Genomic DNA, 23,511 nt, shown 5'->3' on the forward strand with positions numbered 1-23,511 from the left:
AATGAGGTTTAATACCTAGTATTTATAAAACTGAATATAAAACATTTTAAGACTCAACAAAGGTCCTAGCTAAGCCCAAAATGTCCTAAAATCCTAGAAATGTACTAAAATCCCATAAACATCCTAAAATCCGAGAAATGTCCTAAAATCCGAGAAACGTCTTAAAATCCGAGGAACGTCCTAAAATCCGAGAAAGGTCCTAATGTCCCAAACCATAACTTGTTATAACAAATAATACATTACATTTACATTTACTGTCACAGCTGATATTAAGTCGCACCTTTGCAACCAGAAGCTGGATCATGTCTTTCACACTTTCCTCAATCAGCTCGTCTATTTGGGTGTGGTATTGTTTCTGTGGAAAATGGTATAAGTTTTGACAAAACATAAATTTAACCATAATTTTTTTGTATATAACAAATTAACTAAATTAACTATCATTACTTAACATGCATTCAGTCTCCCAGGTGAAGTTTTTACCTCTTGTCCCATTTCCATTGCGCATAGTTTAGCCGATTGGTCCTTGGCATCCACCATCACATTGAACATGGTGCATAATGTTGGAGAAATGCGGAAATCTGTGGACTTGCTGCTCTTTGTCAGCTTGGACTCAAATGCCATCCTAGTGCTGCAAGGCAAGTGAAATATTTATATGCACTATAATATAAAATATTCAGTAAAGAGTTCATTCTCAACATTCGGTGCCTCCGAGTATTTCTGTTTCTGTCAGTCTATCTTCCTCTCATGCACGGACACACACACGCACCGCTTGACGCAGTTCTCAATCATGTTGCTCGACATGAGCTGGATGCGACTCTCGAGGTGTTTGGCAAACTCATCCTCAGGCCAGTGCAGGTCCCTGATGAAGGTCTGGAGGGCATCCAGCTTCCAGAAAAGGTCCTCCGACGTCCCGGAGCCGTTACTGCCATCGAGCCAAACAGACACGCACACAGGTCAGATAACAAAAGGTCACCTTGCTGGAGAGAGGTTGGGGGGTGAGGGGCTGTTGTGGCAGGTGCAGAGGAGGATGCTGTTCCTCCACACCTAAACACAGTAAGATTATTCTCTGACCATACACTGACTGGATCGTCCGAATGTCAATTCAGGTGTGTCTGGACAGTCAGTGTATGGGTAAAAAGGAGCGGGCAGGGATTACTGTAACAACTCAATAACCATGCTGTAGAGTATGATTATTGACTGGGATGTGAAGTGGCCACATGCAGGTAAAGTTACTGCAGATACAGCAGCTAATCACACTGTGTCAAGACAAAGGAGTGGGGAATGGAGACGTGAGGGAGGGCATGTAAAATTGACATTCATGTGTAGAGTGCTTCCACACACACACACACAAAAAAAATCTCCAAATTGATTTCCCTTCATCACAGGCCCTCGCTCAACATCCATGTCCCCAGGCTGTTGGGGCCCCTGGAAGAATTACCAAACAAACCATGCAGACCTTTTAGGGCATCCTGAGTAGAGCTCATTGGGAAAAGTGCTGCGGGGAAGATGTGGAACGGGAGGTGATAAAACAAAGAGGTCTGACTGCCAGCCGCCCAGCCTCTCCACGCTATCATCTCCAATCCAACCCATTATCTCCCCCCCCCCAATCAGGCTACTGGCAGGTGGTCAAGGTCAGAGATGAAACTACGGCCATTTACGGTCTACAGTGCGCTAAAAACCACTAAAGCAAATGTCTGTGGACAACGACTCAGGGGAGATACATCTTTTATAGAGCAGAGATCTAGACTTGAAAATGTTTCCAAATAGCCTTGGAGCAATGTGTTACACAAATATTTTGTTTTTGGCCTGTATCTCCACACCTCAGCTCAACAACATGCATGTTGAGACAAATGAGAGCGTTTCTCATTTTAGAAAGCAGAACCCCATCTACTCTAACACCTCCCAGAGTGCCCTTGGCATGAACATGGACAAAATAATGTATTATTATTATTATATATTAATTAAGAAATGAACAAACTGAAACAGATTTTTAGATTTTGAGGAAATATTTCATCTCCATTTAGAGTCAAACAGAAGGAATTTTGTTGTTTTTTAATAAAAATGTGTTTGATTTTTGAAAGTTTTTTAGCTGAGGGCATCTTCATACCAAGGCAATCTCTGCTTGCTTAACATGTCTAAAGTAAACTAGTTGAATACACACTCAGAGTCATATATAGCAGCCATCCATGACGGGGTAGAAAAGCTAGGCATTTGTGGAAGGTTAACTGATAGTCCTGCTACTGGCACTGGCAGATTTGGTACTTTGGGAATTTGGAGGTTCACATTTGGTAGATTCACATTGGGCAGATTACTTGTTAAACTCCTGCAGAAAAGACAGACAAAAAGAAAAAAAGAATCCATAACAGTGGTGTGGGAGCTGCAGAAAGCCATGTAACACTCATCATAAAGGTAACATAAAACCAGAAATTAGGTGAAGACAGGAAGTTGCACACATAAACAAGACAAGTAATTGTCAAAGACACACATCATATGAAGACCTACATAGTAAAGAGCAGAGGTGGGACCAAGTCATTGTTCTGCAAGTCACAAGTAGGTCTTAAGTCTTTGCACTTAAGTCGTGAGTCAAGACGGGCAAGTCCCGAGTCAAGTCATATGTCAAGACTGACACGCCACAAGCCACTGGCAACCTCTGAGGCTAAAAAGTGAAGCCAATGCGGAAGAGCCAAATACTGCAGTTCATCGAATGGCCACTTGAGGCTGGCTCATTTATATCGTAATAATGGCTATAATTCCAACTGCTTGACATAATATCATCATACTACTACACAGGACAACAACAAGCATGGCAGAGAGTGTACTTGCTTCCAGTTACTGTTATTGTTTACATACTAAAGAAATTAGTTATATATTTTTTTTTTTTTACTGACTATTTGATAAACTGTTATGTTTATGCTGACATGCAACACTATACACTTATTTTGTTGCCATTGCATTATCAAGAAATGAATAATAAATATTTCTATATTTTTCTTTATTTTGTCATGTCTTCAAAAGCATAATTATTGCAAATATACCCTGACATATCATGATATCATTTTAGGGCCATATCGCCCACTCCTAGTCTCTATAGTTAATTTTAACATTCCTGACATCTGTGTGAGGGTTGAATATTTTTTTATAACTTACCTGTTACGATTTTTTTAAGGCTTAAAGTTAGGCATATTTAAGGGTGGAGTCACTTGAGTAAGAAGCTGTCTGTGAGTCAGATCCACCCCTTGCTCCTCCACAGGTTCACACTAGAGGCTTCGAAACAAACCAATTTGTGGCGTCTCAGTAGCTACATCTATTATTTATACATTCTATGGTCCTAAATCAAGGCTCAAGTCAAGACTGACAAGTCCCAAGTCCTAAACTTTGAGTTTTGAGTTCTGATGGTTCTTCATGGTTCTATCCTGCAGCTTATTGGATGCTGTCAGATTGGTTCAACCAAAGTGAATCTAGGGAGTTACTAAGTCTGGACTTGGTGTGAATGAACAGAGTAAATGCTGAGGAAAAGAGTTGATTTGTGGCACACTTTTTATATAATACACTTATTGTGCTTAGGGAAAGACATCAAGTATTTTAAAGTCAAAAAGGTTCAGGTTCAAGTGAAACCATTTATGTTAAAGTCCAAGTTGAGTTGCAAGTCTTGTTTGGATTTGTCATGGCTAAAGTAATCAAATCTGTGACTCGAGACTGGCTCAAATTCAAGTCATGTGACTCGAGTCTACACCTCTGGTAAAGTGGACTCAGGATGCACACATATACTGTATTAAAAGCAGTGAGAGGGAGAAGCAACATAATAGACACAAATAAAGACCAGGAAAAAAAACAAACTTTTCCATAATAAATCTTAAATATAATCTTAGCAATAACTTTATGCAAAAGCAAAATTTTGAAAGCCACAACAAATAAATCATAACAGCAAAAGAACAAACTTGAGGCCTTTTGTTTCTGGCAACATGTCAAAGCACACACTATGAAGGTTAGTTCACAAAACAAAACAACAGAGATATTAGGTGTTGCCCTGACCCCAATGTGTCAGCGAGAAATTGGTAAGACACATACATTAGTCAAAGACTATTTTCAGAATAAATAACCCATTTCTTTCAGAGGGAAAATAGGTTATTCAGCCCACTCGGCTCATTCTTTAAAAGTGAACCTACAGGAAGCCTGGGTGAACAATACAGCTGCTCTCCCAGATTTCTCAGCCTCCACGCAGTCAGTCTGTCATCTGAATATAAAAGCCTCGCATCTCCAACCATCCTACAGCCTAGCTATAAAGACGGAGGCTCCTTACTTTACAGGCTCCCAGGACTCTCGATCAAAACCCTTGTGAATTGACTGTGCGATGGAGGACTCCATCAGATCCACATATCTAACCACCAGAGGAGCATACAGATCCTGGAGGTGTTTGTGGAACTTTCCATTGCACAGATGATCTGTGTAAAAGAAAGAGGCAACAACAGAAATACATTAGTGTTTTTGTTTGAGCTTAAAAAATACCTCAGGTGTCTAAAAAATAAATGTGGGCGCTTACAGTCTGTCCGGAGGAAGTCGTTCAGCAGCTGGAAGAGGGGGAAGCTGTCCCAGCTCTCAGGGGACTGGATCTCCAGAGCGGCATCCATGTCGATGGCATAGAGGGCCAGGAAGTTCTCTGCATGCTCCACCATGAGGTCTGTCCACCATGCAAATGCCTAGAGACACAGCAGGAGGGAGAGAAAACAGGTGAACAAGGCCTCCGGTTAAGAGATGAGATGACACAAGGAAAACAAGGAAGGAGGGAACAATACACACAACCAGAGCTCATTGGTTCTTAAAAGGAAATACCAATAGATTTGTGTTTGTTCTTTATGTGTCAAAGGAATCGTTTAACATGTTGGGAAATACGATTTTTTACTTTCTTGCTGATAGTTAGATGAAAAGACTGATACCAGTCCTGTTAACTGTAAAGATATAACCAACAGCTGGGTACCTTAGCTGAGCAAAAAAAATGGAAAATAGGGATATCAACGACTGTGTGCAAAGATAGACGGCCTGAGAGCTCCTCAAAAGTGAAGCCAAAACATCTCAATTGCTCCCTGGAGGCTAGTCGCAGTAAACACCATACCCCCTCCATGTTAACAGGTGGAACATGGACCACTTTGCGATCGCTACTGCACAGACTCCAATTGATGTCACCAGTTCGAGATGGCACCGTATCCTGGATATTTTGGCTTCATTAAAAAATAAAAATAAAAAAGAGCCTGCTGGAACCTCTAAAACTGACTAATTAACACTTAAACATGTTTTTTTAGTCCAAATAAAAAAATAGTGAAATAAAAATGGAAGTCTGACATTGTGGTTTTACCAAAGACTGTGTAAAAATAATGGAAGTAGCTGACACAAAGTCACCCACTGGTTTGTGAATTGTTTTTTGTAGCCACTAGTTTGACACTTTGGCTGTTGCAATCTTGGATTTTTGGAGCCAGAAGTGACAATATTTGGACCAGAGGGTTGATCTGAATAAGAGCTCAAGGTGATGCCTTGCAGACAGCCTGTCACTCAGTATCACTGCACCCTTAATTAAACAGGGAAGTTACATAAATATTCAAATACCCTTGCAATTGTCATGATTTTATTTAATTTATTTATTTATTTTCATTTAGAAGCTAACGTTGCCCTGGTCCCTTCGTCAAAAAGCCTATGGGACTTTTCCATTGGATTTTGGAACATTGCAGAAAATAGCTCTGTGGTAAACAAAAACTTCACGTGTTTTGTTCAGCAAGATAATCTTCACATATGAACACCACAGGATTTTTGAAGCCTAAATATAATTGCCAAAAGTAAAAAGCTATTGCTAGGCTAAGAAGAACGACACTACAATCGTGTCACCACCACCACGAGGCTGTAAAACCGAGCTCAGCATGGTTTGGCTTGATGATGTTCTGTGGTCGCATTTAGCCACTTGTTAGCATCTGTGTTTTTTAATACACATAAAAGGTTCAAAGTTTGCGAGTGGAATATTTACTAACGTATTTTATGTTGTAGAACAAAACATAAAAGGTTTGTCATAGACTTTTTTTTAGGCATCTAACAAAAAACCCAATCAAAAAACCCACTGACTTTGAGACGAGGGAACTAGAGGTGCTGATTTCTGGGTTTTAGGACTCATTCCTGCAGTTCTCTATAGTTATAACATTGGTATCTATCCTTCATGTAACTCTCAGCAAGGAAGCAAAGGTTTGTAAATGTCAAATCATCCTTTAAAGTATGTGTGTGTATTGTGTTGTTTGTGAACTCCATTCAAACACAGCAAGGAAAGGATGTGTCATAAACACTGTCTTGATTGTTTGTGCTTAGTGTGTATTTCGTGTATTTGTGTTTGTGTATCGTCTGAGATTAAATCCACTGCTGTTACTGATCAGGACTTAAAGGTGGGATAAATTGCAAGTCAGTAAGTTTTATACAAAGTAATCACACAGTAACGTTGCATGATCGTGCCTTGTTATATTCATGACAGCATCTATAGCTTTAAGGGAAAGGTGCTTTTTCTCATGCAAATGTGGAACTCCCTGCATGCTTTTCTCTCAAGCTAAGAGATGAGGGGGTCCACCATTGACATCACTGACAAACCCATAGCCCGAGAGATGCGAATGTGACTCATGCACATCTTCGACTAGGCACACCAAAGACTGCAGCACGCAGCATCTCTAGTGTTGGAGTGTGTCCGTTCCAATTAGTTAAGTAAGTGTCTGAGATTCAGCTGACTGTTTTCTAGCACAATCAGGATTTCCTCGCCCTTTGACAGCTGGAGTACAGTAGCTGCTTTGCTGGCAGTCTTGGCTTTTTTGCTTATCATTCAGACTAACATGTTGCCAAGTCCAATAAATGAAGCTGGGTCTTTCCAAATTATGCCGCATGCTTTATTATTATTATTATTATTGTTATTATTTTTACAGTTTAACTGTTATTTTCTCGTTTGGCTTAACTACCACAATGGCAGTCTAAACCTGACTTACCTGTCTACTTACCTGCCCACTCCCAAAAATTAAAAAATGCTTGACAGTTCTAGTGTTAGAGAAACAGGCAGCAAACAAAGCTCTTCTCCATCACATTCAAAGAGAGATACTCTTATTGCAGACAGGGGAGGGGGGGGATCAAAGGACTGTAAATGTTTCCCAACAGGTGAGGATAGGGAAAACACTCAAAGGTCGCCAGGCGGAGTCTGTCCAACCTTTGACGGAGGTTAAGGGACACAACCAGGACCCTGAAAGCTCTCGAGCAGAGCCAGTGTTCAGCCAGACAGACTATAGTGCTGTAATAATGCAATCGTGTCAAGGGATCAATCCTGGCAGGGGGGCGGGGTACTGATGCTGGGGTGGGGGCCTGGCATGATCTACTGGACATGCACAAAGCATTATGGGAGTTTCTTCAATCAACTTTACTACATACCTCTTTTCCCTGCTTGGACAGTCACCAATCATATGACAGTGAGAACACAGGAAGATGTACAGAACAGTAAAGTATTTTTGAGGCATTTCTCTTAAAAGTGTTTTTAAGCTAAGAATAGACAGCAGAGAGGGATGGAAGAGGAGAAGCTGGGGAAGTAATGCTTGAACAGGTGCGGACTGTGAAAATTAATCGCTGGATGGAGGGGAAACAAATGTTTATGGTGGATCAAACTTCAAAAAGGTTCACATGGAGCATACTTTGGGGTATTTACTGGTTCAGCATGCTTGAAGAGAAAGGAAACCTCTTTATGGCCCAATGAACATGCTTTATGATCACAATTATGTTGTGCAAGCTACAGTGCCTTTTAATTTTTAAACATGTTTGCTCTCACTTCTATTCCTAAAAAAACCCACCCATTGCTACAGTATCTATGAGATCATTCTCTGCCTAGAAAGGTGCTTCTTGCCACAGTGGCGCACATGCCATACAGGGGGGTCGTGATGGGGACTGAAGAGGAAAAAGAAATAAAAATACTGTACCGATTGATCTCCAGAACTTGTGACTGCCGCCTGTCAAGCATATTCAGAGAGATACAATAAATCTGCTTTATGTGTAAGTTCTACGATCACATTGGATCACCTTCAGATCTACACAACTGCACATGCTCATCATGCTTTCCTACCAGCTCAGAAAACAGGATGCAATAAAGAAAGTATTTTCAGTGGTGGAAATGCTACTTTATACTTCTACTCCACTACCCTTCAGAGGAAAATATTGACATTTTTACTCTTTTACATTTATCTGACTGCTACAGTTAATTGTTACTTTTCATAGTAACATTTTACATACATAAAACATAAAAGCTTATAAAATAAAATCAATTGTTATGGTTAAAACTCGTGCTATCCAGTATTTTTTGCTTTTAAATCCCTGCAAAAATAGCATGTTTGAGCGGTGACTGAATTTTCCTGTAAACTTCTCACATGGTTTCAGCTATATAAAGCAGGAAGGCAGTAAGACAATTAACCAATATTTAAAAAAAAAAAAAACAGACAGAATATTAAATAAATCAGAAAAGAAATACAAATTTATGCAGTATGCATTATTTTTTTCTTATTAACTACCACATTAATCATCTTAGGTTACTGTCCCTCTCCCTGATGCATCAATATTAACAGTCTAGTCATGTTTAATTTTCCGAGAGACAAGCACTTTTACTTTTGAAAAGTGTATTTAGCTGATAATACCTTTGCACTGCTAGTGTACTGTATTTTGAATGCAGGACTTCTAGTGATGTGCTACTACATTGTTGTACAGGTACGTCACTCCCAAAATGACCATCTGTATATCAGTTACCCGTGTTACGTTGACTTTGTGAAGAAACTATGTTTTTTTCGTGTCTCCGGTTAACAAACAATCCAAAAACAGAGAAAGTTCTTGATGAATTGAAGTTAGCTGCATTTAACAACAGAGAAACCTTATCTAAACATCCGTTTTAAAGGGTTAGTTCCAATACACCAAAAATATTGTTTTTGTCAATGTAGTCTTTGAACGGAGTATAGATAAGTTTCACTTTCAGTTACGTTGTAAAGGGTTGTCTGTTCGTGAAATACTGAGCACACGACTGGATAAATGAGACCTGGACTGCAGGAGTTGTGTGAGAGTTTGAAAACAGATATTTTGATATATAGTTTGGCTGTTGTTAAAGTTGTCGCCTGTGACTTTGATTCATTGAGGATTTTCTCTGTTTTTGAATTCTTCGTTCACTGTGGAGGCATGTGAGAAAAACAAAGTCTTCTTCACAAATTCAAAATAACATGGAAGAGTAACTCAGTGCATTTACATGCACAGATAAGTTGAACTATGGTTACTGCTCAATTAGACCATTTAATTGCACTACTTTCCTCGTCCCAATATTCAAGCACCAGGGGAGAATCAATTTATTGACAGAAGTTTGTCCCACTGCGACATGGATGATGGCTATATGCCTCCTTTTAACTAGTTGCTATAGACCGAATCACAATATTTATTTACAATAACTCTGAGATAGAAAACTGCCACATCACATGCATATAGGCCTATAAAAAACACCGCTGAGCAAACTTTGCCCTCATTGATTAATTTTTAGCCACCTAAAAAAGTTCCCCCTAACAACAAAAAAATCAGTATCAGTTTAGTTTCATGCTATATTTAGAATATTTTTACCAATTAACCTTGCTATAAGACAGCCCTCACCAACAGGGATTTCAAGTCGTTATATCAAAAACACCAAACTTTATTGAGAAAAAATAGTCAATTTTACTCCACCAAACAGCGGCGACTTTGTGAAATTCATTTCAGACGGACTAACATGTTTACATCTATTTTATAAGTCCAGTTTTAGTCAAACTTACATAATGCAGTACTGACTGATATACAACTGATCATTTGGGGGGTGAAGTATTCCTTAGGCATTCATTAAAGTAAAAGATTTGAGTACACTTTCCACCACTGGCCGTTTGTCTTCTAATAAAGGGAAAGTTTACAGTATTAAGAAAAACGCAGAGGTTGTGGGTAACCTGTATCATCTTTTCTTATTGTTTACATTCTGATAACCTTCCTACATTTTGTTTAAACTGGGCTGCCTATAAAATATTACCATTTTTCAATGCTTTCCACGTCTTATGTAGCATTGCAACACTGAGCTATGAGCTGTGATCAGAGGAAAGAACTGCACACATTATATCATTTTATGGCTAATTTACAGTCTCTGCTCAAACAGGGCGCTCTGATTCCATGTCGCCATGGTCTGTTGAACACAAATTAGAGCTTTTCTAAATTAAATTCATCTGAAAGGGTTTTTTTTAGTTACCCATAGATGAAAGCAGCTTTATTTATAGAGGGCTGATAATAAGACTAACTCCCTGCTGAGGGGCGGAGTGAGATAAGAGTGAGAGTATAGAGGGAAAGTGTTTTGAGGAGGAGAGGAGGAGAGGGTTCTCACTCACCTCCGCATGGTGTTCCTGGTTCTGCTGGAGGACCTCTATGACTAACTCCGCCAGGCGAATTGTTTCCTCCAGCTTTTTGGCAGGCGTGACTAAGCGGCCTACGTTCTCTGAGACAAAAGGATGAGGGTGAGGGATGAGTGGTTAGTCAAGCACAGAGAAGGATTCCAGGGGGATTTTTATGACTATTCAGAAGATTTTTCCTGTCTATATTTTTGACCGTTTAATAAAAGTATAAACACAGTGCTTACACTGTGATGATTATCTACCGTACCCTCACAACAATTCTTATTTATATGCATTTGGGCTGCATGACATTAAGCAACATAGCTAATGTATTTGTAGGATAATCAGACTTATGTTGGAGGAGTATCAGGCACGAGAATAGTGGCGTTGAGATGGAGGTGCAATGTAGCATTGAAAACATGCATATTGTGAGGCGGTACTGAATAAGCCATCTGTATAAGGAGCTGTCGCATGGCATGGTGTAAAGAAACATTTAATGAGCACACACTGTAAAAATAATTCATTATGTCTGTCTAAAGTTTTCCATTAGGTGGACTTTGAGATTTTTAATTCTTATCCTAATATCAGTCTTGTATTATAACAGCTTTTTTACTTACTTTTGTTCACTACTTATGTTTCTATAAAGCAGCGTTTATGTAGGCCAATTTTTAAAGAGGTGTATGACAAAAAAAAAATCATGTTAAGTCACCATAATGAGGCTTTCTGAAATAATGGGAAAAACGTGCTCAAATAATAACTTAGTGTCTCAATATCTTAAAATGACTTAAAATAATGACTTACTATCTTAGAATAATGAGAAACAACACTGCGTCATTACTTTGAGAAAGTTACTCATTATTTTAATATATTGTCATTATTTTGAAATAAGAAGTCATTTTTTAGATAATACCTCATAATTTTGAGAAAGCTTCTTGTAATTGAGATATGTGAATCATTATTTTTGAGATACATCTTTTTTTTTAGAAAGTTTGTCATTATTCTGGGAAACTAAATTATAATTTAAAGAACTCTTCATTATTTCTGAGATAAGTAAATCATTAATGAGAAATTCCAAGTAGTCATTAAGTAGTGTTGTGGAAGTGTCTCATTATTTGAAGATACTGACTCATCATTTTAGTATTTTAGAGTATTTTAAGATATAAAGTCATTATTTTGAAATAATTTCTCATCATTTTGAGGTGATTTTTAATGTAAATCCTTATTTTGAGATACTAAATAGTTGAAGTGTCATTATTTTAAGCAGAATGACTCTTTTTTTGAGATAGTTAAAATAAGTTTTGAGATAGATGAGATACAAAGTCATCTTTTAGAGAAAGATTATCATTATTTTGAGTCATTTTGATACTAAGTCAGGTTTTCACAAAGTTTCTCATTGTTTTGTAATACTACTTATAATTTTGAGAGGGTTTCTTATTTTGAGATATAAGTTATGATTTAGAGGTACAAAGTCATAATTTTGATGAATTTTCTCATTATATTGGCTTCATGTGATTCTTTTTTCATCACAGTGGCAGAAATGGGCTTCCATATTTTTTTTTCTAAAAACAAATTATTCAAATTACATTCATAGCCAATTTTGAAAAGTAAAGACTTCTCAAAAACATTTCATTAACGGTCTGACATGCATTTCCAAATTTTATTGAAGTTCATCTATGTATAAAAGTCTTGGACAATACCACACAAAATTATTTTTTTCTTAAAGCTGGTTATAGATTTTGAGGCTTCTGACACTCAACACCCCTTTTAGTCAAAACAAAGAAAAATCTATAACGTGTTTGGACTAATAAATGCTTTTATTTCATAAACGAATAGACCAGTGACCAGATATTTGAATAAATGCCTTAAGGTGTGTTTTAATGAGTATTTTTACAGTGTGATGGTATTGGATTTGCCATCAACTGATGTTTTCCGCACTAAAAACGGCTTTGGCCCCGTTTCACTAATCAACATTGGTCTATAATTTGCAAAAGCTCCAAATCACTTGCTTGTACCTTTGCTGACAGAATGATCTGATAAGACAATCAAACGTCATGACATGGGATTATTCAAACAGTACGACTGTGTGGAATGGTATGCGTATAATCTGAACATGAAACTGAATGGCTACACAAATCAAAAGCACATATATACGTAACTCTACATAAAACAGTTGTGGTCTTTACACTGCAGTTCTGATTTGGGGTCTTTTGTTGCCTTCACTATTACTATACTGAGTAGCTGCACTTTCTCCAATATTCCTCAAGTATTATAACTCAGGCCAAATGGAAACACATTTCTATTTTGGGTTACTGGTTGTAAAATAGATTAAAGAAACCCTAATCCGCCACTTCAGGTTACACTTTCAATTGTCATGTAGGCCAACGTTTAGAACAGGGGGAATCTGAGATTTCTAAAGAGCCGAGTCCTTGTCTTTAGGGACATTTAATCGACACTAATGGATGGATCACATGGATTTGTATTACAGTAACCATATATTCTGTGGTCATAATGCCCTGTGTAGGGGAGCACCGGGAGCAGATCTGAAAAATGCATGTATCATGATTTCGTCTAAAACAAAGGAAACCTTTGTGGCTTTTCATCATTTAAATCAGACGCCATACAGTTAAAAATATATATCTATTATGGCATTGTTCAAAGACAAAACACCAATATGCAAATGTGTTCGACTGCTGTGGAATATTAAAGGGCCAGATCACTAAAAATGCAAGTTATATTTCTAATATTCATGTATAATTGGTGGTATTTAGCCATGCAGATTGTTTCACTTGGTAACAAAAGTCTGAGTGGCAGATATCTAAAACCAGCCACAAATAGCTTGTTGGTGGATGAAGATGGCTGGACCTGTTTAATTTTTTAGGATTTATGTTTTTCTGTCATCTGATGAGGCTTGTATGGTGGGGTTTAGCTTTTGTTTTATACATTTCTTTTAATGTTTTATTTATTTTGGTAGCTATCAGCAATCTGTCTGATGACAGTAACAACATCAGGCCGATATTTTAGGTTCTAATGCAGAAATGCAGGTTAGTCTTTCCTCTTCCATGCACCAGTAATTACAGGTAATCTTCATGAAGAGATGTCTGCATATGAATGCAGATAAATAATAACAAATGCTTTAAAGCAAAATCATGGTCACCCTATGGCCAGTGGGTTCTGCCTCCTTTTCCACTTGTGTTGTCAAAATCTCATATCATTTCCTACAGATTCTACACACACACACACACACACACAGATGTCTGTGTACAGAGATTATATCTCACATAATTTATAATTATATCTGTGCATCATCTATATTTCACCTGATTGCAAGACAAATTTCCCCTTGGGAACAGTTAGGTTAAGTTGCAGTTGAAGTTTAAATTGCAATAAAACAATAACTATCTGCATGACTATCTACCAGAAAAGGATATGTTTTTTTTTTTAAATCGATGCTTTAAGTATCTGAAATGACTAGCAAATTTGATTTGAATGTATGATCCTACACTGTAATTATGACAATAAGAAACGTTGTGCACATATACAATCCCATTATCAGAGTATGATCTTTAGTGGAAATGTTTATGTGTTCCAGTTGATGATGAGGGGTTACATTAAAATGTTGCTTATGTCCCTCTTTTCTCATTTTACTTTAAAATGTGGGCAAATATGTGACTTGTTTTTGAAGGAGATTGCATTACTCTATAATATTTTATGCAAACAAAATGTTGGTTGAATGTATTTTGCAGCCACATACAACCACCTTACCACCTCATCGTTCTGTGAATACAACACTGCATTACTACCTAACTAATCAGAAAGAATACCTCCAGAACTAAAGAGTCTTGAGCCAAATCTGAAATGATACAAAGTAATACAATCTCCATGTATTTACTTCATAAAAAGAGATGCTTAAAACATGCCAAGACATTTGAGAGCTTGAATGAGTGTGTATATTACCAGGGTGTATAATATACTGTATGGGAGATGTGCTACAAGTAAATTCTGTGCATACATGCATATGTTTTTGTATCTATTCACAAAATACATGTGTGTGGAGGGGTGAGGGGTTGGGTCTGTGTACATGTATGTGTGCACTGTGGCTAAACCACAAGCTTAACATTGGTTCACCTGGATCCTTTTGATCCTTTTGACCTTTCTCGACTTCAGCGAGAACAAGGGAGAGAAAAGATAAAGAGATGTTTAGAATAAGCACGGTTCTAGGGTTATTTTCATGTTACAGGGATAGAGGGGAAAGCTCAGAGTTGTTAATCACGTGACCCTTTCAAAGAATCTGCTGGGACGATTTCAGCTCCAGGGCGTGAGGTTTCTTGGCAACAGACAAACGTCACAAACACACAATAAGAAACACACAACAACACTGAAATATTAGCCTGTGGAAAATTGGAAATCAAAAAAAGTGATAAGATGTTTGTTAACAAACAGACAAAGCTCAGACTGTCGTCGACAGGTAAGACACACAAACAGCTGCCAGGATCGTAGACGGGACACACTGAGTGACTTGAGTTGAATCAATTTAAAACACAAACACAAGCTGTTGAATCCATACACCCTACACCGTGCCCTGTCCTTTCCTCTCCATACAATAGCTCTGTCCACAGATGCTCCTTCACTATCTGCTGTGTCGCGATGAAAGGGAAAAGCCTACCTGCTTGGCACAGCACACCACTGACACATGATCAGACCAAATGACTGGAGGAGATAACAATGTAAGCAATGTAAAAATGCATTCAAGTCAAAGGAATCGGCATCCAACCAAAAGAAAAAAAGCTTACAGACCAGACTGCTCATTCATGTCCATCACAAACAGATGGTACTAAAAGAGGACCCTGACTGATTCAATGTGGTGCTGCTCAGATCTCTCAACTGGTGCGCTCCCCACTCACTCTCACAGACAAAAGGCACAGATAAAAACAAGCATGGCAGGAGCAACATCTCTGAAGGAAGAGGAGGAGGCAGAAAGGGGGATGAGGTGACAGAGTGCTTAAAATAAGGAGAGGGAGAGAGACTGGGGAGAGGATGATGAAGGTACTCACGGATGGTTAAATCCATCACTTGAGACGCCAAGCAGAAGACAGGGTGCTCATACATTTCCCTCTTTTTTCCTATAAAAAAGGATCGGGGCATGCAAGAGGCTGGGGTCAGAGGTGGGAAGGCTAGAGGTCAGAGGCTGATGGGAAGAGGGCTGTCCAGGTGAAAACGACATTCTGTCGGTCAGGAGGTAGCAAAGTCAAATGTTTGGTTTATTTTTAAACAGGCGCCTCACAAGGACAGTGGAAAGTAAATTCACATAGCATGGCAAGATAGTAAGGCGTGAATCCTTAGTATCTTTAGCACCCTGAGGGATTTCTTTCAAGGCATAAACAACATCAGAGTTTTCTATGTTAATATGCAAAATGCATGTTGATGCATTTAATGGGTTTACTGGGGAAAAAACACAGCAAGAGAGAATAAGACATTATAAAATGTCTTTCTTTTGATATGTAATCCATGCCAATAAAGAAAGGCCATGTTGTTATGTCTCAAAGCACATGCAGGTGGCTGATGCTGGTTTGTAGGTGTTCAATCCCAGCATTCCTTTGGTTAAAAGCCACTTATCACACAGTCGAGAGGTCAAATAATGTGATAGCTGTGGCAGAGCCCACAGTTGTGTGGGGGAGGAGAAAGAAGCAGAACGGAGAGCAGGGAGGGAGAGGAAGATAGTGGTCTTCAGCGGGATAGAGGTGAAAGGAGAGCTGCTGGTATTTCAAGGCAGGGGTGTAAAGGGGGGCGGGCAGCTGGAGGAATCAGAGAGGTAAGAACTACGGTGAGATAGTGGGAGGGGGGAGTGTGCATCGACTAGGAGTCAGAGAGGACATTCAGTTAAGCTGAACTCACAGTCCCATTGTCAAATGTCAAAAGGCCGGGATACTACACAGCTCGAATAGTCAAGGCACAATGAGAGATCAGCACATCAACAGATTTCAGGGCTTTGGATTTGAATGCATTTTTACTCACACACCTCTACACAAAAGCCAACTTGACCTACAGAACAGCACAGAGCTAAAGCAGGCCTGAAACAAAGGAGAGAGTTATTGGACTGAGAGACAGAGAGTGACCGACAAACTGTCACAAATAATTTGGGAATGCCACAAATCATTTGGGATATGGACACAGATATACCGTATACCAGTGAAATCACAGTGTGTGAATAAATAAATACATAACAGTGATAAGTACAATCTCATACTGGAGTATGAAAAAAGAGCGTTTCAAATTATACTTGTTAAAAAATTAAACATTAAAAGTGTCTTTTCCTATTGTATTCCACACACAACTACTGGCTGAGCATTAAGGACAGCACTAACATTTTAATGACCAGTATGATTAACTGGATGCTTTTTCATCATTACATCATTAACACGTTCACTCCGACAGTCATTTTGTGATGCTGGGTTGTTTATTTCTGGTTACCTTCAATTTTAGCATATTCTTTAATCCGCTCGTAGTTGAGCTGAGCGGCCTGCTCCAAACATTTGCGGATCACGCCTTTAACTTCTTCTGGTGGAACTGGGGTCACAATGTCCTTCATCAAGACCTACAGGCCACATTGAAGAGGAGTTATGTAACACGTTTTCATTATATTACAGATGTTGCTTCATGGGGCTAAAAATTATTTTTTCTTTATATTTACAAACCCTCTCCAGCAAAGATAAGGTGGCCTTCAGTGCTCCCTCTGGACGACCGAAGGGGAAACAATATCTACAAGGAAAGATGGAGAAAAAAAATGTAATAACAGTGGTAAAAATATGGATTGGCATAATTTTTTGTGACTTGTGATAATGTGCTGTTGGGGAGGTTGCCGTCACCTGAAATTTACAATATGGTTTTCCAATATCACACGCAACCGCTCCTTGATGTCTTCGAAGCGCTCCTTCTCGTCCACTTTCACTGTGCTCAGCCCGTCTGGCCTGTGAGGATCACACCCACACACTTTAACTCAGCTGACACCCTGCAGAGGTTCAAATTATGCAACCTCTCGTCTGAGTCCGACAGGAGCAAGAACAGAAAAATAACAGCAGAGAGCTTTGAGCTCCCAAAGAAATCACTGCAAATGAGGTTTTTTTAGTTCCAAATACAAATAAATGACAATGTCTCACCTTTTTTGCCCTTGAAAGAGAGGTATTTTGGAATCCTTTCTCTTTCTAAACTTGAATATGCGTGCTTGTTTAGAGGCAGTGTGAGGACCTGGGCTTTGGGGGCTCTTTGGGGATATTAGGGCCTCATAGCCCAGCGGCCCCCAGTAATTGCTGCCCTCTCTGACTTTAACGGACGCATGGGAGGATGAATAATATGGACAGTGAGAGACTATGGCAACAAAGGACAGAGAGAAAAGAAAACAAAGAAAAAAGGTAGAAAACAAGGAAATATGTAGAGATATACAACTGATTAACAACATAACATGTAACACAAAAACTGCAAAAATTTAACATAACATAACATAAAAGTAAACAAACATAAATATGGCAAAATAATAGATGGAGGACAAAAACTGCCTGATGAGGCTGACTTTTCTATTCTGTTCTTGTCCAGTGTTTATGGAGATTTAGTGTGCCCACCTACACAGTACATATAGGAGCTACCAGATAGCCTGAAGGAATACAATTTATAATGTGAGCTTAAAGGTGGAGTCTGCGATTCTGGAGAAAGATTGTTGATATTTGAACTTAATGCCAAAACAAGCACACAGTGCTCCTTCAGAAGCTCAGGTAATTTTTCAGATATTATTTATGTTTCCTTACTATGATGGTGTAGCTCAGTTCCTTTCTTATGAAAGTTACTCAGTGGCACATGAAAACAAAAAAATTTGACTTCTGTGTATAGAAGTACCCCAATCTTCCACTCTGCTTCTGCAACATTGGGCCCATAAAGCAGGCGCACTAGAGACTTCCACTGGCCAGTTGGAAAAGTCATCACTAATCTTTATTTCACTGTATCTGCTAATCTAATTTATCTAAATGTGTTATGTCTCTGATCTTTTGTCATGTTTAACCTAAGAGTTTCAAAGGGATCTGCGCATTGTGAACACAACAGAGCACAAATCAAATTAAATGATGAACAATATTTGTGTGCACTCCTTGCACCCCTTATTTACACAAGCACTACGCGCAGTCAGTAACTACAAAGAGATCGGAGCTACTAACATACTGGTGAATGCCAAAATAAGTGTAAATTTCCTTCTGCAAGCACTTTACGCACAAATTCATTTGTTGAATCTGTCAAGAAGTGTATTGGGTTAGAATCAGTCCTGCCCTGTGCAGCAATGTCAATTACAAGGTACAAAGATTTTAAAAGAAGGGATTAGGGCACACCTGTTCCCATGGACATGGGAGGCACAAAAAGCGAAGCTGTAGTGAAGAAGAGTGGGGTCAATAATAGCCCCACTCTCTGCTCTTTCCAGTAGGTCGCGCAGGTAACACAGATGTCTGTGACAACCTCGAACTCCATTCCTGGCACAGTACTCATCCAACACAAACACTTGGCCCGGGCTAAACCATCCCTGCACAATGCAAACACAGATGGGGATTGGATGATATCAGCTCACAAAAACATCCCGCTGCCAGAAATATCATTATTTTGGTGACGTTACAACAGGCAGAGGGTCACTCACCAGGCAGCAGAAGGTGTCATTGAGCCTGTGGTCCAACGTGAGTCGCTGCAACATCTCAAAAAGTGAGGCGTGGTCAAAGCTACAGGGGTTAGCGGAGATAAACTCATCCATGCCATGTTTCTGAGCTCTGTCAGCGTCTATCCAGCCAACGGCACAGGGGAAAGAACACGGTTCAGAGGAGAAGACATCAGTGAGGCACAGGCAAACAGCACGACTTCATCATAACACAGAAACAACAGGGCTTTTGTTTTTTTTGGTTTTTTTGCTACTTCTAAGGGCAAATTATAAACACTTACAGCTTACATTGTCAACTTGCATTCTGTCAGACAGCGTAAAGAGCTTTAATGTATTGGTGGATGAGATTCTGTTGATCTGAAGCTAAGCTCAGAGGCACGGGTGCTTCTATTGTATGTGCATGCATGCATCGTAGTATGTCACATTCCCTGATGTTTTGCAGGGGAAATAAATCTTTAAAGATCCAATACATGTTTGAAACAGTGCTGGTTAGATAGAATTAGATGCATTCCTCTTAATGTATTCAATAGATTCTGCCATTCGCGATTGTTAAATGTCACTCAGGTCCTGACAAATATTGGTACGTGTGCTAATAAATAAAAAAAAAAGACAGAAATATGGCAAAAGAATAATTCATCTGAACATACTATGGAGATACAGCATAAAATGTTAATTAAAAAAAAATATTTTTAAAGGGGAATTGCAGATTTTTCTCTAGTTATGGATCCTTGGAAGTCATGTTCCTTTTGTTTTTTATTGTTTGTCTTGCTTCAAAATTTTTGCCATCAAGAGGACTTTTAAAAATCTAAACCTGCTCTGTGAAATTCAATGAAGAAAGAACATTAGTAACATCAAGTTGTGTAAAAAAATGGATAGATGAAACTCAGTAAAAATGGGTGATGAAAACATGGTGGAATAATCCATTTATATATCTCTAAACCACAAAAGATCTACTGACTAAACTGACCGTGATTTCTCTGTAAATAAAACAGCTGTCAGAGAAGAAATGATTGGGACGAGGATGGTATAAAATAGATAAGAGATGCAGTCATGTCCTCAGTGTGAGTGACGGGTGTCATGTCCATGAGACACTGACATGAGTGATAATGATTTGGGAGTCGGGGTGGGAAGTGGAGACCTGATCTTGGCCAGGCAGGGCTGGGGCAACGAATAGAGCACAACTGAGATCTGTCAACCTCCAGGTCTGTGAGAGGGAAGGGAAAAGGTGTAACACGGGTGCTGAACATTTATTGAAATTTGCTTTTAAAATAAATGAACCTAAGGGGGGTAACACTTCAGTTAAATTAGCTTGTTTTTTTCACCAATCTCAGAAGGTCAACCTGCGAGACAACAAGTAAAATGTGGACAATGGAAACAAGAGATTGTTTGGAAGAAGAGGGACAAGACAGGTAAAGTATAATGTAAGGACAGTAAACACGTGGCGGCTGGAGACACTGAGAGAAGACAGTAAATGGTAACAGAAGTGAACCCAGTGCTGGATGAGGAGACAGAGGCAGGACGAAAGAGGATCTGGTGAGTAAGACGACCTTTTAATGGGACAATAAGACAGTGGTCGGACAAGTGATGACCACAAGAGGAAGATTCACTCAAGACAAAAGAGAGTGATGTTGTGGATCAGTGTTAAGAGAGTGAGTTACATCCAAAGAGTAAAGAGAAGGTGCTTGGGGCTGGGCTATGACACACAGTGAGTGGCTTATACCTCCTTTGGTTGATATTTAAATGATGGAGTTTAAGTCCAGAATACACTCAATACTACAGTAACATTATTAAAACTTACGATGATAGCAATGACTTCAACCATAAATAAAAATTACCAAATTCCAAAAGTGAATAGGCGAGTACTTTTGCATACATATTATAAATTATCACATGCTGGAGAACAGTGTGACTTTTCATTGAGCTTTTAAATGTCATGCACATCTGCAGACCCATTTTCAAATTTTCCTTTTTTATCTTTTTTTTTGGCATTCCTTTTTTTTTTCTCTACGCATTTGCAAGTTGACAATACTTGAATATGTTGCAGTGTATTCATGATCTCTACAGAGCACACTAACAGGCATACCACTACCGGAGAACTCTAATAGGGTAGCAATACAATTTGGTGCAAGTACATGGGTAAATAGCATGAAGCCGACAGAGGCAAAACTGTATCATTCTCTGGGAGATGAGGGGGGAAATGAATGAAAACTCCTGTATTTTGTACAAAAGTATGGACACATGACACAGGTGTTCTCCTATTCAGGCAAACAAAGGGCAGTCAAAAGAAATCAAAATGAGATCTCTCCTTTCTGGAGGTGTAGCACCGGTCTAGCTTCTATCTACAGGCCCATCTACTGTAGGAGGGAGGAGGAAAGGGAGAGAGAGGGGTCCGGAGTATTTTATCGTAAGAAGGGGCGGCATTAGCTACTCCTTGTCTTTTGGCATTCAGAATACTCCGCATACATATTTGCCAACTCTCATGGAGAAAAGTTCAAAGAAAAAGAACTAAAAGCATTTGAGCCCTCTGAAGTAAAGCATGATAAACACTGGGAGGTGAAAAAACAAATTTTGCTCATGCATTTTGACAAATAACGGACCACCACCATCATTCACACTTAATCCACACTTCTATCTTTGAATAAAATCCTACAAACATCTCATATTTTCTAGGTTTCATCTCACTGCAATAAAAGAATCGCCTCATTTTCAGCTCTTGAAATTTAAATTTTTAATAATACATTCACACATTAAATCTTCCTTTTAGCACAGAATTGTCTTCTTTTCTAATATGTCATGTTTTTTCATCATATTGCTTTACTCTGAGGGATCCAGTAATATCCAATATGAATAAAGAGAGAAGGCAATTATGCAGTTACAACTATAATATCCACTTTAACCATTACTGAGTCAAATAATAAGTTCTTAGAATAAAATACATGCATCCTATACTGGCACGGATGGATGCTTATACTTTGATCCTCAAGTTGAGGTCGTCAAAAAAAAAAAAAAAAGTTACCAACTAATATCTAAGACATGAGGCGAGACGTGAAAAAGGAGAAGAGGGGAAAGAAGAAGAGAAAGAACGTTGCATTTGTCAGATAATCGGCGGGGATTATCTGAGCTGTGCCGGCTACAGGGAAGCACTTACCCTTGAGTCCAGCTAGAAGACAGCAGGGTAAGAAGGGACAAACCAGAATAACATAAAGACTAGCAACAAGGCTGGAGGAGAGCAATCACGAGAGACCCTGACCTAGCAGCTGCATTACTCAAGAAGGGTACAGGCAAAGCATGAAGAAGAAAACACAACTCAAAAACAACAACCTATACCAACATGAGAGTTTGTGGGCGGTGGTGTGTGAGTACATGTGAGGATATGTGAACTTGACAACAGATGTTGAGGCATATTAGAGAGAGAAAGAGCGGGAGACAGAGAGAGACAGAGAGAGACAGAGACAGAGGGAGGAAGAGAGAATTAACGTTCCTCATCACTCCACTGCAGTTTCTTTATTCTGGATTCTGGACGAGTACTTAAGGAGTCGAGAGCTACACATTAAGTACTGTCACTCCGTATGACTGCAGATCAAACTGAAGGCTTACTTTTAAAAGCAACATAGGCAAACACGTACACCTACCAAGATGACGGAAACCCCAAAGCCAGTTTTATGTGTACAAGCCGCCTGTGTCTTCATTAAAAGGAAAGAGACTATGAAGGTCCTGGAGACTTAAGGGTTTTTAAAAGTGAGATAACACATCACACTTTTAGCAGTAATTTTAAACATGCTTTAAAGGAGCACCCCACTGATATTAGCAAAAGATCATCCTACTACTCATGGTTAGCACTGCTGAACCATAGTAAAAAACAGTGAAACATCTTTTGAAGCTCAAGGAAACTTTGACAAATCTTAAAGATCCAGTCAACAACTTCTCATCCCAGCTTATCACATACTGAAGCTCAGTCAGTCGTCGTCCGCATTTATATATTACAGGTATCCTTCTGCATCAGCTGTTTACACTCTGGGATGTCACCACCATGATATCAACAAATGCACATGGTGGGATGACATGGCAAGTGGTTGTGTTTAGGCAACAATAGCACAGATGGTGAGGTTTAGGCGACAAAGTCACGGATGGTTAGGATTAGGGCAAGAAGGCACAAGTCCGGGTTTGTGGGACCCATTCATCCAGCGGATTATATTATATCAGTGTGTTCTTCATGCATTTGATTCTAAAATAATTTCTGAATGCAGGTCTTGAAAAATGCTGCAACATTAGCATGTAGGCACACACTTTTTTAAATTTTGGAATTGGATATAGAAGGTTTTCTACCGCAAATTACTGATTTTTTTTTTTTTTTTTTTTTTTAACTTATTTTAACACAGTTCTTTGACTTTTGCAATTTTTAATGAT

At 38.9% G+C, this 23,511-nt stretch overlaps 1 protein-coding gene across 8 annotated transcripts in view; it reads right to left on the minus strand.

The window, feature by feature from the left end:
• The window catches only part of LOC121958521 (calcium-dependent secretion activator 1-like), a 93,382-nt gene that overhangs the window by 10,676 nt on the left and 59,195 nt on the right, over positions 1-23,511 (minus strand). Inside the window, exons 12-27 of one of the 8 annotated variants that reach the window (XM_088090235.1) lie at positions 22,253-22,264; positions 19,090-19,226; positions 18,791-18,978; positions 17,288-17,389; positions 17,117-17,180; positions 16,893-17,016; positions 14,550-14,582; positions 10,422-10,528; positions 7,974-8,003; positions 7,435-7,446; positions 4,541-4,697; positions 4,301-4,442; positions 2,162-2,323; positions 767-922; positions 481-628; positions 281-355 (exon numbers count right to left, since the gene is read on the minus strand). In XM_088090235.1, coding sequence (XP_087946361.1) covers positions 281-355; positions 481-628; positions 767-922; positions 2,162-2,323; positions 4,301-4,442; positions 4,541-4,697; positions 7,435-7,446; positions 7,974-8,003; positions 10,422-10,528; positions 14,550-14,582; positions 16,893-17,016; positions 17,117-17,180; positions 17,288-17,389; positions 18,791-18,978; positions 19,090-19,226; positions 22,253-22,264 — 1,649 coding nt within the window. The remainder of the gene's footprint in view (positions 1-280; positions 356-480; positions 629-766; positions 923-2,161; positions 2,324-4,300; positions 4,443-4,540; positions 4,698-7,434; positions 7,447-7,973; positions 8,004-10,421; positions 10,529-14,549; positions 14,583-16,892; positions 17,017-17,116; positions 17,181-17,287; positions 17,390-18,790; positions 18,979-19,089; positions 19,227-22,252; positions 22,265-23,511) is intronic. The other 7 variants (XM_088090242.1, XM_088090240.1, XM_088090236.1 and 4 more) reach the window with 7 other exon arrangements.

Source organism: Plectropomus leopardus, chromosome 2, assembly GCF_026936395.1.
Source record: "Plectropomus leopardus strain MGB_pleo_1.0 chromosome 2, ASM2693639v1, whole genome shotgun sequence".
In the NCBI taxonomy this organism is placed as follows: domain Eukaryota; kingdom Metazoa; phylum Chordata; class Actinopteri; order Perciformes; family Serranidae; genus Plectropomus; species Plectropomus leopardus.